Below are 18,601 nucleotides of genomic sequence, written 5' to 3' on the forward strand. Positions count from 1 at the left end.
TTGAGTCAAAGCCTACTGTAAGTTATTTAATTTTGATCAAACTAATTTTATACTTAACACTTAAAATCACAGAGCTAAGGTGTGTCCATGTTATAACTCAAAAACTATATATTCAAAACTTCTTTTAAATATATAGTATTTTTTTTTAACAATTCAAACACTACATATTGATCCTTGTCTTTTTTCCTAGGTAAAAAAACATCTAGATACAAACTTTATCTTACTGAGGTAACTGCAATCAGTGTGAGAGTATATGTGTCTGTGTGTATGATAAAATACTCATAGGCCTAAATTAGAGCTACTGCCATCCAACGAGGACTAAGTAGAATACATTGTTTCAGGAGTCAAAATATCAGCCACATTTACTTTCAACTACATGAACCTAACACTTTCTCAAATTTCAGATCAAATTTCAAAATCAGAAGAAACTCAAATGGAATACTGCTTAGTGGAGAGAGACCAGACTCAGTCTCCAGGCTACTTCAACCAGGCAGGAGGAAGAGACAGAAGAATGAGGAGGGCCAAGGTCACCCTCTAATACAGAGCTTGGGTCAGCCTGGAATACAAGGCAGCCGGTCTCAGCTGGAGGGGGTAAGATAGAATTCAAAGAAATCTTTCAGTTACTAGACAACACCCACGGGGTAAAGGCTAAATTGAAAAAAAGTTATTTAAAAGAAATAGACTCAATACTTATAATATTAAATTTAAGAATCTAGTGATATTCCAGTGAAACTTCAGTGTTGTTTACTATAAAGTTCTTGCTCACGGTATTAAATGTCCCTATCTATTATCATTTGTCATTTCAAGCTCCTAAGTATATTTCTCCAAAACCTTTCTCCTAAAAAGTGATTTTAAACTATGTACGCCTTTCCAATGGGAAATGCAATCAGCACAGGTTGATAAACAGGCTTTTCGTTGCCAGCTTGTCTGTGCTGCTCTTGTATTCACACTGCCTTCTTTGGTTTTGCTTTTAGTTAGGAAAGCAAAGTTCTCATTGGTTCAATAACCTTTCTTGAATAAGCAAACTATGTCCAAGCATTTATTTGAAACTAAATACATATTTAAGATGAATTCTAATGGCATGGGTCCTTTAAGTTAAAAAACAATGTTAAAGAGTTGGCCACAGCTTTTAGAATAAATCCCACTAAATAGGATGGCATATTAAAGCAACTACCACCAGAGGGCAGCATTGATGCATGTTCTATAAATGCATCTGCCCACAGGAGTAAACTGAAATGCTAACTAACCCCTGCTAGTTTTAAAGATCAAAGTCACTTCAAAACCAGCTGATTCATGGCCTTGATGATAGAAACTGTCATCTTATTATCTGGTCTATGTTCACAGACCCACAGACATCACAACTACGTCATTCTTGAAAGCCACCTCTATAAAGCATTCTCTTATTATACTATATACTGATTACATATACTTAAATGCACTAATACAACTGCAGTCTCTCCAGCTAGTTTGTGAAATCAGATATTCTGAAATCTCATCAGTGTTAGCTACTGAATGAACATATAAACAACATAAAGAGACTGACTGGATCAAAAGTCAGTCTCTAAAAGGCTGTGAACACAGACAGCAGGTTTAACACTGCTGTGGACCAGTGCTGAAGAAGGCTTCTCCTGTGAAAAACACAAACGGCAGCCAGAAATGAAAAACAAAGAGGTGTGGTAACAGCTAGAATCTGTGCACGTGACAGACAAACCAGGGCCTTACCACAGCCATGCTTTTTCTTACTGCCCTATGAGATGGGCATTATTCGCAGCATTTTAGGAAAAGAAACAAACCTAACGAAGTACCACACAGAGGAGAAGACCTAGACTCAACGCAAAGCTGTGTGCGTGCACCAGACTTGCCACACTGCCACCCTATGTAGTAACTGTCTTAGCACTGTATCTAAAATTCACAAGCATAAGCCATTGTAGTTATTTTTTTTTATTTAATAACAAGTAAATAGCTGACTAAGTGTGTCTTGAAATATATTAAATTTGGTCACACCATCAATCAATTCTAAAATGTAACTGAAATAGGTCACTGCTTGGTAAAAAGAAGTATCCACAGCATTTTCTCAGTTCTCAGCTAGAGAACGAGTGTTTTTGACTGACAGACTTTAAAACTGACTCATCTAAGGCTTAAGTTCACTGCAGAACTGACTTAAAATCTGTCTTGAAATTGAGAGAGAAATCTAAACACAGAATTCCACCTGAAGGCAAAGACCAGAAAATAAATAAAATTTAGTATCATTTCCCCCAGGAAGAATATTATTAAGAACTATTAGAGAACTTTTAATGTATTGGTTAGTAAATGAAATAAGATTTTAGTGATACTGTGGGGGGAAAGAATATGTATTCAAAAGTTGAAAATAGAAAAATTTAAAAGAAAATAGAAAAGTTTAACTCAACAACTCAGCTTTCTATTCAAGAAATAACAAATAAAAACTCCCATGCTACAAAGCAAATGTGCAGGCGTAAGCAGGTTGGCATGCCGTCTACGCAGTTAGAGCCCCAAACTATGTCACTTAGAGAAAAAAGCTGCAGCAGGCAAAACAGCTCCTCAACAATGATTTCTTGCTTTTCAAGAGCTAATGTTATTGGTATCAAATAATTTTGTTTTACCAATTGTAATTTCTAAGTAAATGTTTTTTGTTTGCATTAAATAGTGTTGAATCTTGAAATTATAGTCAATGGAGCTATTTCTGCCTGCCGACACTTGAGAACTCACCACATATTCAATACTTTCTGGCAGCTATACACAGAAAAACAAAAAGAAAAGAAAGAGAAGAAGAAAGAGAAATCATCAAAAAATAGCCCACAATTAAATGATCACATTGTTTTTCATGCATTGGTTTTCCAAGCAGCACTACTATAGTTTAGCTTTTAAAAATTAATCTTCAAGTAACATTAAACATGCAGAATCCTATAATACCAAGTACTTACACTTATAGAAAGGTATTAATACTACAGTAATATCCATGTAATGTCCCTAAGTATCAAAAGCTAAAAGTATTCTATTAATTTTAAATGAAAATTTGAGCACAGTTTCTAAATAACTATTTTTGTATTAAGAATGCATTTACAAAATTAGTACTACTTTAAATAGTCATTACGATAATTATATCACTTCTTTTGTGTGCACTATTTCCTACAGGGGGAAAAATGTGGAATAATTGTATGGAACTAAAGTTGAAACGTGCAAAGTTATGAGCCAAAAAAATTACCAAAATAAACAAGACAAAAACGTACTTGGTTTCATCCATCACTTCTACTTCTGTAGGGGCTGTAATGGGTGCATTTGACCGTCCTGCCGTGGGGTCATCCGTGTTTAGCTCTCCGTTTGTAGAACTTACAACCTGGTTAATAAAGGGAAAGAATATTTATATATCAAACACACGCGCACACACACACACACAGACACACAAAATCATATATACTTAGTAAAGATTAACGCATTTAAATTATAAATTAATATGAGGAACATAAAACAATTAGTAGATTAAAGCCAAGCCTTCCTTTTCGTCTTATAACTTGTATTTTCTGCTGCTTTCTAGAAAGTAACTCCTGACAAGGCTCCACTCAGTCACTCTTTACACAGGACTCACTTCCCTCCTCCACGCCGTAATCCCTGAACCTTCTACCCCACACTGCTGCTGTAAGGAACAGCAGTACCATCCATTCACCTAGCTGCTCAGACCCCACATCCTGAGGCATTCATTCCTCCAAATACATACCTATCCAATCAGTTCTTACTATCTCTATTACTACTATTACTCCAGTATTAAAGAACACGACCTCTCTTACCAACAAAAACCTGTTAACTAGTAGTATTAGCTTTGACTTGCATTGCTAATGTGCACAAAGCAACCAGAGCACTCCTTTAAAGGTATAAACCTGCCTGTAATAATTCTGAAAAGCCCTACTCCTGGCTTCTCACCTGACTTAGAATAAAGAGCTGTATTGCCCATCCCATGCTAACATCCCATAACTTAGTATCTGCAGGGCTCACTGATCTATTATCATCCCCTGAGCTCAGCAGCTTCTAACAGACCAAGCTTCAGGCCTCGGCGTTAGCCGCTGTCACTTGCTAGGACTGCCCTTTTACTTAGGGGTTGTCATCTTAGAGGTCTAGAGAGCTATGACAAGCCTTTTATACCATTCGCCTAAAACTTCCATGTATTTAAAAATCTTTAAGTTGTACCTTACTTTTGGTTCTCTGCGTTGCCTTTATTTGATTTGTTTTTGAGACATGGCAGCCCTGTGTGGCCCTGGCTTTCCTGGAACTTGACCTCACAGAGACCTGCCGGCCTCTTTTCTAAGCGCTAGGACTACAGGCATACAATGACCATTTTCTTCTTGTTTTTTTGTTTGCATTTTTGTTTTGGTCTTGATGTTTGTACTTCCTGATTTAGCTACCATGTTAATATTCTGCCTCCATCACAACTGCTCTATAAGAGCAGGAAGCCCATCTGTTGCTCTCTGAAACACCTGACACAGAGCAGGAAGCCCATCTCTTACTCTTTGAAACATCTAACGCTGAGCAGGAAACCCATCTCTTGCTCTCTGAAATACCTGACACAGAGCAGGCACTTATTTGTCAGAGTAAATAAATATCACCAGTAACAAAGGAAAATTAAAGACTTTTAAGATAAAAAAAAAATAACAAAATTCCTAAATTTATCAAAGGTCCTACAAATTCACTTAATTGTCCTATTTCTTCTTTCCTCATAATTCTAAACTTGGAAAGACACACCCCACCCTCTCCTTAGCCTAAACTTCTTCCATTCATTTACTCCTTATCATAATTCCATCTTTTCTGTGTTTACTTAAAACTTAAAATTTCCTTGGTAAATCTGAAAAAAGAAAAAAAAAAAAAACAACCCTATATTCTGTAAGCTTTCCTCACTCCCCAATTTCCAACACAATTTCTGTCTCTGCTGGCATCAGCTGATCACTCTGTACTAAGATGGATCTATACCAAAAGCTGGTTGTAGCACTGAGAACTGGGCAAGCAGGAGAGACACCCTGGTCTTGCTAAATCTCAATGTCCTGGACTATGAAATAGAAAAGGGCAGTGTCTATTTAACCGTGGAGTTCAATACATATAGCCACAGATCTAGACATGGGGGCCATCACCACTGTCAAACAGCCTTTTGCAGAGGTACTTTACAAAGCAGAAATGACGGCACAATGGTATAGACAAGCCCAACTCAATCAACTAAGCAAATGCATTTTTTTTTTTTCAAATTTCACAAGTCAAATTCTAGATTGGGTCTATTCAGCTGGCATTTCTAGAATTATAACTGAACGGGAAGACTGAAATATCAGAGTTCTTCAGGCTGACTTTTTAGCGAAGTTTATAAAACTGACAAATAATCTCAAGTTTGGCATTTCAGAATATAATCAGAGGTCTTATAGTTTACTGTTGTTATGTTTAAAGACATTTGCTTTGCCATTCTAACTTTGGGACAAAAAAAAACCCAAAAAACATAGTATTTTAAGAAATTCAATTGACTATATTTTTTTCTACCAAGTTTCAAAGGGACAGGACGAAAGAGCCTACAAGCAACTTCCAGAACAAGCCATCCAGTCAGGTAAGCCGGGTCAGGTCCCAGTGTCTGCGGGAAGGAGGCTGACGGAGGCTGACAGGCTGATGGAGGCTGCCGTGGAGCCCAGGCTCCCCCGCTTCCCATGTGCTGGCCTCTCCATCACAGCTCAGGATTCTCAAAACCAAATTCGTGCTTTCCAAATATAAAAAAATTTATAAAGCTACTTATAACACCACAGATTTGCAGTATCAGATAGACAGCTAACCAATAAATGTATCAGAAATACTAAAACACACACACACAAACATACATAAAAATCTCTCTATGACACATTGATACATGAGATACAGTTAAAATAATGTTTTTACAGTTATAGAACCTGAGCCAGTTAAAAAAAATTACTACATACTTTAAAAACTATAACTAGAGCTTAATTGATAATTTTCATGCTAAAAGATAACCCATAGTAAAATGGCATTCTGTGAACCACAGGTATGATTTGCCATAATTAGTTTTCATTATGTTTCAACCAAGATAAGGAAGAGTTTTCAACTTAACTTACTAGTTCAGATAATAATTGTATCACATTTTCTCTGAACATTCAGATCTTTGGAGAAGTTATCGAAAATCTGTTATTAAAACAGGGGATTACAATAAATGAATCATACTGATTCACAGCAATGAGACTCACCAGGAAACTTTCTAATGAGTGTGGAATTATTTACAGAATAGAAACAATGACTATATCCTTCTACAAATGTTCTTTTGCAGATGTCAGCACCCCAGAAAACTATGCAGAGAAGATGGAGTTATAATAGTCACTCAATTTTGTTCCTCATTATTAACTGTGCATATTAAAGATCTGATACAGAAAACTGAAACTTGTTTTAGGAATGTTTTTAGTAAAGGCCTATACACAATTAGCACAACGGAAAACTCTCAGCAAGGTAAAAATTACTCTTCTCACATTGAACCATGTGTATTTGCTACCACTGCAAGTTTCTTTTGTTCACATCATTTTTTAGTATCGGTATTATCTATATTTGAATCTGATACTATACCTGCAAATAAATCAAACTTATTATAGCAATTTATACTATTCTTTTCATTTTCCTTAACAGTACCTGGCTGCACTTGTCTTTTGCATGATTTGTGACTTTATAACTGTCTTGGCTCAGGTTCTCAAAACAACATCATTCATAAGGCTCAAATAGAAACTTTCCAACAGTAAAGCGTCATCCGGCACGCTGGTGTCTTTAATGTTTTTCTTCTCCCTTTTGCTTACAGTTGCCCACTATCACAGAACCTATTTTTGATGGTGGTGAATGAAGTTGCACTACAATGAAAGCACAGCTACAAGGGGGTTGTGTCAGCCTTCTCTGTTAACCAAAGCTAGTTGGAGAGCTGATCCACAGAAGAAAACCACAGCCAGTGCTCTTCCTTTCCTGGTCCCCAGGTCCAACCAAATTCGCCTTCCTCTCATCTCTACTACTATTCATGCAACCCAGCTACAGAATATTTTGTAAAGTCACTTGTAACCCAGGCTGTGAGGCTTGGAGTTGGGGCAATGCTCCCGCTGCCTCCTGAGCGTTGTGATTACAGGCAGGAGCTAACACACTCAGCTTCGGGTGAAGACTTTTTACAGACTCTCTACTCCACTCCCCTTAATCAAGTCTTTATCAAAGTAATCTTTAAGATTCCAGGGTAAAATGACGGACTGAAACTTCCTTCTTTATGACACCCTGAAGAAGAGTCAAGAAAACAAAATTTAGATTCTATTCCAAAAAGATACAGTGGAAAACTACCAATTAAAAACAAAGCTCCTGCAGAGGAAGGACACAGCTTCTGCTTCTGCACTGCTCCCCAAATCCCCAAGGAAGAAGGGCACAGAAGTGCCTCTAAAATTAAACAAGAAGCCCTTGGTGAAAAGAAACTAGTAATCCTACCGAAAGAAACAGCACACAGTTTAGACAAACCTTGGAAATAGTTCATAGTTCGAGTTAGATAGTGACTCCTCTGGTGTAAGAAGTCATCAGAGTAGAACGAGGTCCTTTCTGCCACTCCCCATGCCTCTGAGTGGGGTGGCAAGGTAGTAGCCTAAGAGGGAACCTTGTGTTTAAGGCTAAATTACCCCGAGAGCCTTATAACAAGGAACAATCATAGGTCCAGGAGCCTGGCACCAAGCCCACGTAGCATTCAGTAAGAGATAATTATAGCACGCAGCACATAGAGAGAGAGAGTTGGGCAGCACAGGGTACGGGAGTTAGTAACCCACCTTTAATCACTAAGAGCTTGACCTACCACTTAAGATTATTGTGAATTCCAAGAAGCCCAAACCAGTCATGAGCTGACAAGCCAGCCTCTGAAACCAGGTATCTGGTTCACAGTCACAGAATTGACAACTCTGAAGTGCCACTGGAATGCCTGACACCTGCAGTCTCAGCAGAATTCAATGTTGGGGAGGTTTTAAAGGTGTGAAAATTGCCAGGTGCTCTGGTGCATGCTTTTAATCCCAGCACACAGGTGCAGTGGCAGGCTGATTCCACTGTAGGTTCGAGGACCCTCCAGTTAATATAGCAGGTTCAGGACAGCTAGGGGTTCATAGAGAGACCATGCCTCAAAAAGAAAACAAACCATGGAAGACTGGTGTGGCTGTGCAGGTCTGAAGGCTGCTCTCACTCCTCCACCACCATACACTAAGGAGACATCCTGGTTAGAACATTTAGACATCCCAAAGTGTATAAACATAAACCCACTTCCTCTTCTACAACACTGATTTTTTATGTAAATCCTGAATTAATTTTCTTATTGTGGACTTGGCCATCTAGGAATCACTGGTTATTTTTAGAAGCAGACTTTTGGATTCTTTGACTGACATTTCAACTGTTGCACAAGTGTACGGTCTCCTGGATATAACGTACCTTTTCGTGTTTTTGTCTTGTGAGTTTTGTGACTGCTGGTTAGCTCCAATGTACATTTCAGCTTGTTTTTAATGAGCAGCCTATTTTGAACTCTACCCCAGGACCATTTGGGAAGAACAAAACACGCTGATGTAACAGAGGAAATTAAAAAACATAGATGATATAGAAACACACTAAAGCTTAGTTATAGCCACTAATGTATTACCTGTGACTACAGAATAGAAAAAGGCCAAAATAATTTAATGTTCTGTAAAATTAAGGGAAGGAAACTGATAAAGAAGAAAAACATCTGAAACTCAAGTCCCCACGTACTCTAGTTACCACCCCATCCAGAAAAGTATGGGAACAAGAGAAAGAACAAACACATCAGCCACCATTCCCTGATGAACATGGATGCAGAAATTCTCAAGCTGAATTGAAAAACTCTAAAAAGAAGCATACTCCACTCCATGATTACACATACTTCATCACATAGAACCGAACAAGAGATTTACTATATACATATACATAAATGTAATGCTATATGTAAATATTCTTGGGGGAAAATCACATGAGTATCTCAGTAGATGTAGAAAATGCTGTTAACAAAGTTCTGCATATCTGCATAACAAAAGCTCTGAAAAAAAAAGGAGTAAAAGAGCACGCCTCAACATCATAAAAACTATAAATAAATTGTATTAAGTTGGAATCGCAAAAGATATAAAGATATAAAGATGTCTGTTCACTCTACTTCTATTCAGTATAGTACTTAAAAGTTTTGGCTAGATAAATACAGCATTAGAAAGAAATAAAAGACATACAAACAGGAAAGAAAGAAATTATCCCCATTTGCTGACAACGAGTTCTATGCTTCAAAAGACCTTAAGAATTCTGGTAGAAGGCTTTTACATCTATGAAACAATCACAGTAATGTAGCTGGGTATATAATCCATACTTTTATATCAATAACACACTTGCTGAAAAGAGATCAGAGAAAAACCTCATTCACAAAAGCTTCAAAGCACAAATAACCTCATAATAAAACTAAGCAAAGAAATGAAAGACAATGAAAAATAGAAATTTAAGAAGACACAGACAATAGAAAAAATTCCATATCATAAATTCACAGAAACAATATTATGAAAATAGCTATCTGACCAAATATATTACAAGTTCAATGTAATCCATACCAAAATTTAAATGACATTCCTCATAGAACTAGAAAACAACCTTAAAAGTCACATGGAAAGACAAGGCCTCAACTGGCACAGTCATCTTAAGCATTAAGAGCAATGGTGATGGTACAGATGCCAAATTAAACAACAAAGCCTTAATAATAAAACCAGCAGTGTACTGCACAAAATTGAACATGCAAACCAATGGAACAGAATAACAAGTCCAGACACAAACTTAGTGCAGTTACAACCACAACCTACACTGGAGTAATGACAGCCTGTTCAAGAACTGGCTATCTTCACATAGAAGAATAAGACAAGATTTCTATCAACCCTACTGCAAAACAATCAATTAAAATGGACTAAAGCACTAATGTAAAAATCTGAGGCCCAAAAGCTGCACAAGGAAAGAAAGGGAAAACATTTCAAGACAACTACATCAGTGAGAATATTTTGGAAAACCCTCCAAAAACTGACAGCTGTGAGTGGATGAAATTAGAAAGCATCTGCACAGAAAAGGAAATTGGCATCTGAACAAAGGTTAATATCTAACTTGTATTTTAAAAAAATACCTAAAAAATTAAAACACCAAAATTCAAAGCAATAAATTGGCAAATTAATTTAACACTTTTCTGAAAAAAAAAAATACAAATGACTGGTAAATGCATAAAAGTACCCAAGACCCTTGAGTAGCTGGGAATAGGGAATGAAAACCACATCAACATTCCATCTCATCTTGAATCGGACCAGCTAGCATCAAATAAACCAACAAGACCAGACATAGGGACACACATACCCCTTTCATCCCCACATGGGGAGCAAAGGCAGGCAGATATCTGAGAGTTTGAGGCTGACAGCCTATATCTACATAGAGAGACCCTGTCTTTAAAAAAGAAAAAGAAAACAAAAACTCAACAGCAATAGCTAGTAAGGATGGGGGTGGGAAGAGCACTATACCCTTCTAGTGGGCTAGTAAAGTAGTATAATCGCTGTGGAAATCCAGATGAACTTCAAAAATAAAAAGAAGAATTACCATATCATCCAACTATACTACTCCTAAGTATATTGCCAAAACACCTAGGCCAGGATACTACACATACCTTAACATCCATGCTTACTAGCAAAGTACTCACAGCAGCCAACATATGAAACTCTCACAATTGTACATCACCATGAACAAACAAGGAAAATGAGATAGACATAAACAATGGACATGTGTGTTGACAAGTACATGTGTGGGTAGTGTGCATATTTGTATATGTGTTTTGCATATGTATGAAGGCCAGATGTTAATATCAGGTATCGAATTTTATTGCTTTTCAATTTCTTTGTTGAAAAAGGGTTCTCTTGATGAATCCAGAGCTTGGGGATTCCAGCTAGTCCAGCAGGTTAGCTTTCCTGAGGAACTGCACCTCTGCCTCTGGGTGCTGGGGTTACAAGCATGCACCACCATGACTAGCCTTACACAGTCCTCGTTCTGTTTCCCCAGCATCTTCAGGATAAAACTCAAACCTAACAATAAGGACTACTAAGCCTTCCCAGTTTACAGCCCACATGCTTCTTGGTTTCATCTCTCACACACCCAGATGGACTACATGCTTCTTGGTTTCATCTCTCACACACCCAGATGGACTGAATTCAATTCCTCAAGGCATCCCTCTCTTCAATAACTTTCTACACTGGATATTTCTGTTTCCCCCACTGCCTTCCTTAACTAATAATTGCTACTGATTCTTTGTGGAGTCATTAATCCAGCCATTTTTCCAGCCAGGGACATTTTCCTATATGTCCTCCTAGCACTAGTCTAGTTTATTCTGTGTCTCCATTTTTCTTTTCATTCTAAGAGCCCAGAACAAGGTCTAGCTCCTAAGAATCACTTAGATATTTCTGAATAATGAGTAGCCAAAACTATGAATGGGTGGGTCTCTTTCTCATCCATGTCCATTACCATGCTTCTCTGGGCTAACAGCGATGTGCTCACTAAATTCACCAGGGGTTCTGAGGCATACACAGGTAAGAAAAGACTCAACGTAACATCTTTGAATATACTAATCTGCTCTTTAGTTTTCTAGCAGAGCTTATTAGAGCTATAGCTACATATTTCTGTTACTTCACTAAAGAAATATAAAAAGGGAAAAATCCAATTTGACAATATTTTCTCTTGGCTATGTCTTCACACTTCACTTTCAGGAAATGAAAATACAGTTGCTCACTGGTTTACAAAATTACTTGATTCTACTTAGCTAGTCCTTCAAAAACCTCAGACTTGATGCATAATATTTCAAAGCAAAGCCAAGAGGTAAAAATATCATTAATATCCTCCTTTTTCTGAAAAATAACCCAGGACACAAAATATGAACCTAATCTACTGTACTGCTAACCATAATGTCAGTTTTGCAGCATGTATATCTGGTCTGTTAGGTCATTACTATTCAAAGAGAGGCATAGAGTTCAAGTTTCAAGCTTGTAGTAAAAGCTTATCAAGGGGTTGGAGAGATGTCTCAGTGGTTAAGAACACTGGACTGCTCTTCGGAGGACCAGTGAACCCGCATTCAATTTCCAGCACCTACATGGCTGTAACTCCAATATCTGATACCCACACACAGACATGCATGTAGGCAAAACACCAATGCATATAAAATAAATTTAAAAAAAAAAATCCAGCAGCTCATCAGAAGGGTAAGGGCTCAGTTAATAAAATAGCTACAATGAACGCAAGCATGAGGATCCATGGGTGGACTTCCTAATACTCAGGTAAACACACAGGTGCAGACAGTAAACATCTTTGCCTGCAGTATCAGTGAAGTACAGACAAGTGGATCCCTAGAGCTCCTTGGCCGGCCAGCCTAGCCAATCAGTAAGCCACAGGTTTTGGGATGAGACCCTGTTTCAAAAACAGTGGGAAGCAAGTGAAGAAGATATCCGTCTTAGGCCTCCAGGTTCCACATATATGTGCATGTGCACACACTTTTAAACATGTAATAAACTACATGCAAAGCATACCAGAAATAAGAGCTATCTTATGATGTGTCTTTAAGTCAAAAACTCTAAGAAATTCCATCAACTGTAAATAGCCTAGAATGTTTCACAGTGCTTCACTGTTCCACAAAACAACAGTGGCTGGGGTCAGGGGATGGAGGGTGGGAGTGTACAGTTGACTAGGGAAAGCGTATAGAGGGTAACTGTTAAGGCAGCGAGTGCAGCTTCACGTTAGAGCTCACACCTCACACACACACACACACACACACACACACACACAACTTAAACCCTGAGAAAGGACAAAACAAAAACAAACTTTCAAAAATTCTATACAACTTCCCTTTATAAAACCATGAAAATAACATAATACATTACTTCCTTTTCTACCTTTATTTATGATCAACAAGTTAGCTTTTAAGTACTTTCTTTCATTAGTATTAGTTTTAACTTATACACTTAGTCTATGTATATATGTATGTATGTGTGTGTGTATGTGTGTAGATATGTATATATATATATATATATATATATATATATATATATAAAATCTTAACAAGCAATTTGGAGTGTGCATGAGATGATTTTCAAATGAGTCAGTCTTTATTTTGCAATGGGGTAAGATTCTGACACTGCCACACTTGAGGTATTAGCAAATTACCCATGAAACTTTTAAAAATGTTCACTGTATTATGTTGACTAAAACACATTCATGAAATCAGCAGAATGGGCATAACTTCTTATTTTACCTATGTATTCATCCTATTACTAGAATTCTACTGGGATATTGCTTATATACTGAGTATCAGATGAAGCTGGAGTCTCGACAGACATAAAACTTTTGGAGAAAGGAAAAAAAGAACAAGTTCTCTGAGGGAAAAATAAACAGAGCACAAACTACTAAAGTGATAAAAAAATAAAAATAAAGAAACACATCAAATTATTCTCCCCAGGAAACAAATGAGATGATTAACAGGAAGGAAAACAGATGCGAACGATGCTATGAGAACAGATTTCAATCCCAGCCCGAGCTGCTGCAGGTCTCTCTGGGCACTAGCCAAATGTGTAGCACAACAAAAAAGAGAAGTCAGAAACAAGCATCCAATGCAAATTCAAAATACTTTGCTCACATAGCTTTTCCAATGATATGAATTCAGGCGCTCTTGCCACTAAGTCTGACACTCCAGAATTTATAACTATTTAAACATTTCTACTACATATTACTAAAAATCCATAGACTTTTATATATAAAAATGGGTGGTTTCAGAATTTATCTCTAAAATAAAATGGTAAGAAAAACAAGATAAGACAAGTTTGAACTTATTTTTAGAAGTTAAGTAAAATACAGATTCAGTTGATTAATAATATATTTAAAAGAATGAAAAATTGATAAAACAGAATTATTAAAATGGAAATATACTGAGTAAAAAAAACAAAACACAAGGATGTCAAGCTGAAATAACGTTTGCTGGTTATTTTACACTAGCGCTTAGATGACTGCTTTAAAGAGACACCTCCAAGGCTGCAGTCTTCCTCTCGCTACAATCACAGCTACATGGTGATGTGCACAGGCTGGGACAGTGCAGAGTAGCCGCTAGCTGTTCAGAGAGGAAGTGACAGAAAGAAGCAAACCATAAGTAAGGACCTGCCGTGGTTGGCTTACTAAGTGTTTATAACTGTACAGCACAGCAGCTATTTCTGTAGTCCAGGCAGGGGCACGTTTCCAAGTAGTACAGATGAAAAAGTTTAGATAGATGAGTGAAACTCGAAGGAAGTAAAGTCAGTAAGGGGGAAAAGGTTTGGAAACATTCTATTATTTAGAGAATGAATAGGTATTAGCTTCTTATTTAACATTCAAGGTCCACTTATTCTACAGCTCACTTGTTCTAACTTGCCACAAGTATGACTTAACTACTGTTTCATGTACTTGCAAAATTAAACCAAGGCAAAACTGTAGTATCCCTGGTAGTCTTTCTGGATCATGTTAACTTTGGTTTTTGGTGAAATAACGAAGAAGTGAGTTATGGATAGAATTCCGCAACGAGCTTTCATAAGGATAGAGTATCATGCCATGAGCTCAAAAAAAGGTTAGTTGTATAAATCTGGGGAAAAATCACTCATGCAAAAATCAGAAAATACCTGTACCGAGCCACCATGTCTGTCTGCTGCAAGGTGAGCTCTCAAATGATGGGGATTTGCCTGCTGGGAGTCCCAAGCTGCCCTGTGGTCTGCCGACTGCCATTTATTTAATGCATATGGCATGCGTGGAAGAAGAAAAACCCAATATGTTAAACATCTCATCCTTATAATTTACAAAACATATGTATAAAAGGAAAATTAAAATATCTTACTATTCTGAATACCTAGAATTCATACAGTTATTTATCTCTGAAGGTGAAAGATAAATTTTTATTGTTGAACTGAGTAATGATCAGCAATAAAAGCAGGTTAGAGCCTTAGAAGTAAAAGGATTTGGGAAGTCATAGATTCCATCACAGATAACACAGACACTAACTACAAATATTCTAAACTCTCTGGTGCTTTTTAATTTGGTAGAATCTTTTCCACTGTTCATAAATGAAATCTGCCAAGAACCAGGGAAGGAAGGCTGACGTGAGTGCAACAAAGGCCGCCACTGGGTTTTCTTTAAAAAGTGGTTCTTCCACGAGGAGCTATTTTTAGCAATGTGAAAAAAAAATAATCCTTAAAATGTTGAGATCTTAAGAATTGTGTCTCATTGTATTCTGTTTCTACTGTAAGTAAAACAGAAAAAACAGCAAGTTCTCTGAGAAGTGCAAAACACTATGCCCAATACTGTGAGAATTAACATTTTTAAAAATGACAGTCCCACAATTATGAATCTCTTTGCTGCTTTATTTTTTTTTTTCAGTTTGGTTCTAATTAAAGAACCTTCTTTTATGAAACAGAGTGAAATTGTGGATGTTTTTAGATCCCTTGGAAAATCTGTATGGTAATCAGCACAGGCTACTAGCATTCTACTAGCAGAATTTAGAACAGTCAATTTCTCTATTTTAGGAACATGCAGAAAGCACTAACAGAAGGAAGAGTTCTTAAAGCCTGGTGCTGACTTAGTAACTGTAGACAAAACCATCCCCATTTCATGGAAAAGGCACTGACATTCAGCACTCTCCTAAGACCACAGACCTAGTGAAGAGCATGGTGAGGATTCCAACCAAAGTCAGCTTCAGGAAGGCTATCAAGCTTGTGACACTCACTGCAAATATTCTAAAGTCTCTGGCACCCTTTTTATCTTTTTCAACAAAATTCCACAAAATCTTGCCACAAGTGCCAACTATGCTGGGCTAGAGGGAACTTAGCTACACCAGATGCCAGAAAGTTTTGTGGAATAGATGTTAAACATAAGCAGACGGACATGGAGAAAACACTCGGGTACACTCCCTAACTGAAGCTGTATAGCAAGAAATCACGTAGCTCATGGCATCAAGTTTGCTACCAAAACCATCATGAGAGTTCTGTCTTTTCATCACTCTCTAACTACACAGCCAGATTAGTGGATTTATAACTGACAGTGAGGTAAGTTTTGACACAGACAGCTGTAGCAACTAGCAACTGATGGCAGAACTGTGTAAGAAGGTAATAAAACCTATCTTCCCTCCTGTATAAACACTAATACAGACTTACCATTTTACATGTAACTGTAGTTACCCTGAACTTCGACGACTAACTGTTCTGTCTGCAGTCACTACAGTGTTCAGAGCTTTTTAAAAAAAAATCATGTTTCCTCTTTTAAACTGTGAACCACAGGATCTGTCATAAAACACTATTCACTGATGCACAGATATTTAAGAACTCTTTTCTCTATGCACACAACTTTTCTTTAATGAGGAGACTGCATTCAGGTCTCAAATCCTATACATAGCCCTATTCCAAAGAATTCACTGAAACATTATACACACATACAAAATCTTCCCTGCTTTAAGGCAAAAAGAACTACAAATAAAACCCAGAATCACCCCTTAGAAAGCTTACATGACAAACTATGTCTGATATAAGAAGTTAGAAGCCTAAAAGTCTTTAAGTTATAAAAGGCTTCCCTTACTACAATATCCATTAGCTTGAACAGAGAAATTTAGAGAACCAATCTTTAAGAACACCCAAGAAATGAACTCTAGTTTAGAAGACACAAACCCCAAGTCTTGATTTCTAAGCCCTCTACCTACAGTTATCTTGACAGATCATTCAAGCAATCAACTATATTTTAGTTGAATTAATTCATGAGACTTTCAACTGTGCCAATATTTCTATGTCAAACTTTAAAAATAAATCTTGCTAAATTGGCTATCATACATTTTGTTAAATACATGTAGTGATATTTAATGTAGAAGTATTATTAAGAAATGGTATTGTCCTTTAGTTTTTATTTTGTTCAAACCATCACTTGAACTTTAATGGGATAAAGAAACTCAGAATAAAAAGCAGGACAGAATTTAAGCAGGGCTAAACAAAAGAATTTCTAGACACTCTCAGATTCCAGAAGACTTGAAAATCCTCTTGCAAAAATGGACAGGAAAACAGTGCTGAAGGCCCCGAAGGCTGTCCATCCCCCCAGGAAGCAAGGGCTCCGGCTCCTTCAGTGGCTGTCACTGCTTACCTTCCCACTCTGTGCCAAGCACACTACTGACTGCTATTTCTCAAACAAATGCTTTATGATTTTTAGCTTCTGCTTTTCTGTTGGTTTCCCTGCCCAACCTTTCCGCTCGTCCCTCCTCTGTTTTTCCTCGGTCTCCGGCTCATTACTCTCAGAACGCCTTTGTTCCATTATTTGACTAAAAGAAGTGCATTTACTCTACAGCGTCATTCAAAAATAAACAAACCAGCAAGCAGCTTTTTCTGTATTAAATATGCAAATGTATATGGCACTTTATTAATGTATTTCAAGTGATACAGTTTACTTCAAAATAGTTATTTGTACACTTACTGTAAAAATTATGAGAGAGCGACACCACCCATGAGTTCACATCACTGAGGACACATCATATTCTAGAAGCTGACATGCAGTATCACTATGTTACAGGTGAGAAATTAATTTAAACAAGGTAAAACGAAACTTCCTTCATGTCTGTCTGCTTCCAGAGATAAGTGAGCTCTGAACACTGCACCTAGTAAACTCAGTTTACATCATTTCTTATACTGTAGTCTTTGCTTCTGTATTTCTAAACACACATATTAAAAAAAACCACTTTAAATAGCAAAAATGTAATGAATAGCTTATTAAATTAACTAGAGAGAGAGCAAACATTGTTATAATTCTAACACTTCATTCTTAAACACCAAATGTGGCTGGATTTTTACTAGTCTTACCATGAATTAACAACTGAGGATTATGTGAAATAGGTGAGAACTGAAGGTTTCAATGCTTGTATATGTGTGTGTATGTGTTCCCCACTGAACAGAAATGCACATGTCAATAAGGAAAGTAACGGAAAGATTTCACATCCATAAAGGCAGCAAACCTGGTTTTTGGACTGCTGTATCTTATCTCTGTGTTGGTGTCCTTCTCTGCTCGATGACAGAGCGGGGTCTTGCTGAACTGCACCTACTGGAGTAGGCTAAACAAAAACAACAATTAATGCTGGAATGGCTGCTTCAGAATTTCCATCTAAAACTTTCAGTAACTGTTTAAAAGAATCAATGAATCAATAAATAGTATTGCGAAGTTATTAAGTCTTCAAGCAGCAACATTATCCTCAGGCACATTGATAAAGACTACCAGAGTAAAACAAAAGGAACAGAACTACATTTTCAAGTATTTTAAAGACATTTAAGCATTTTTTTTAGTGTATTAACTTTTATGTGAAAATAAAGTAGTGGCTCTCAACCTTCCTAATACAGCCCTTTAATACAGTTCCTCAGGTTGTAGTGACCCTAACCATATAATTATTTTCACTGTTATTTCATAACTGTAATGTTGCTACTGTTATGGATCCTAATGTAAATATCTGATATGCAGGATATCTGAT

General features: G+C 37.1%; 1 protein-coding gene across 8 annotated transcripts in view; it reads right to left on the reverse strand.

Moving 5' to 3' along the window:
• Positions 1–18,601, reverse strand: part of Csnk1g3 (casein kinase 1 gamma 3) — a 90,288-nt gene that overhangs the window by 5,585 nt on the left and 66,102 nt on the right. For 2 of the 8 annotated variants that reach the window (XM_052156103.1, XM_052156102.1), the window contains exons 10-13: positions 18,095–18,190; positions 14,739–14,834; positions 3,249–3,355; positions 2,728–2,751 (exon numbers count right to left, since the gene is read on the reverse strand). In XM_052156103.1, coding sequence (XP_052012063.1) covers positions 2,728–2,751; positions 3,249–3,355; positions 14,739–14,834; positions 18,095–18,190 — 323 coding nt within the window. The remainder of the gene's footprint in view (positions 1–2,727; positions 2,752–3,248; positions 3,356–14,738; positions 14,835–18,094; positions 18,191–18,601) is intronic. The other 6 variants (XM_052156105.1, XM_052156104.1, XM_052156107.1 and 3 more) reach the window with 3 other exon arrangements.

The sequence above is a fragment of the Apodemus sylvaticus genome, chromosome 13 (genome assembly GCF_947179515.1).
Source record: "Apodemus sylvaticus chromosome 13, mApoSyl1.1, whole genome shotgun sequence".
NCBI lineage: Eukaryota > Metazoa > Chordata > Mammalia > Rodentia > Muridae > Apodemus > Apodemus sylvaticus.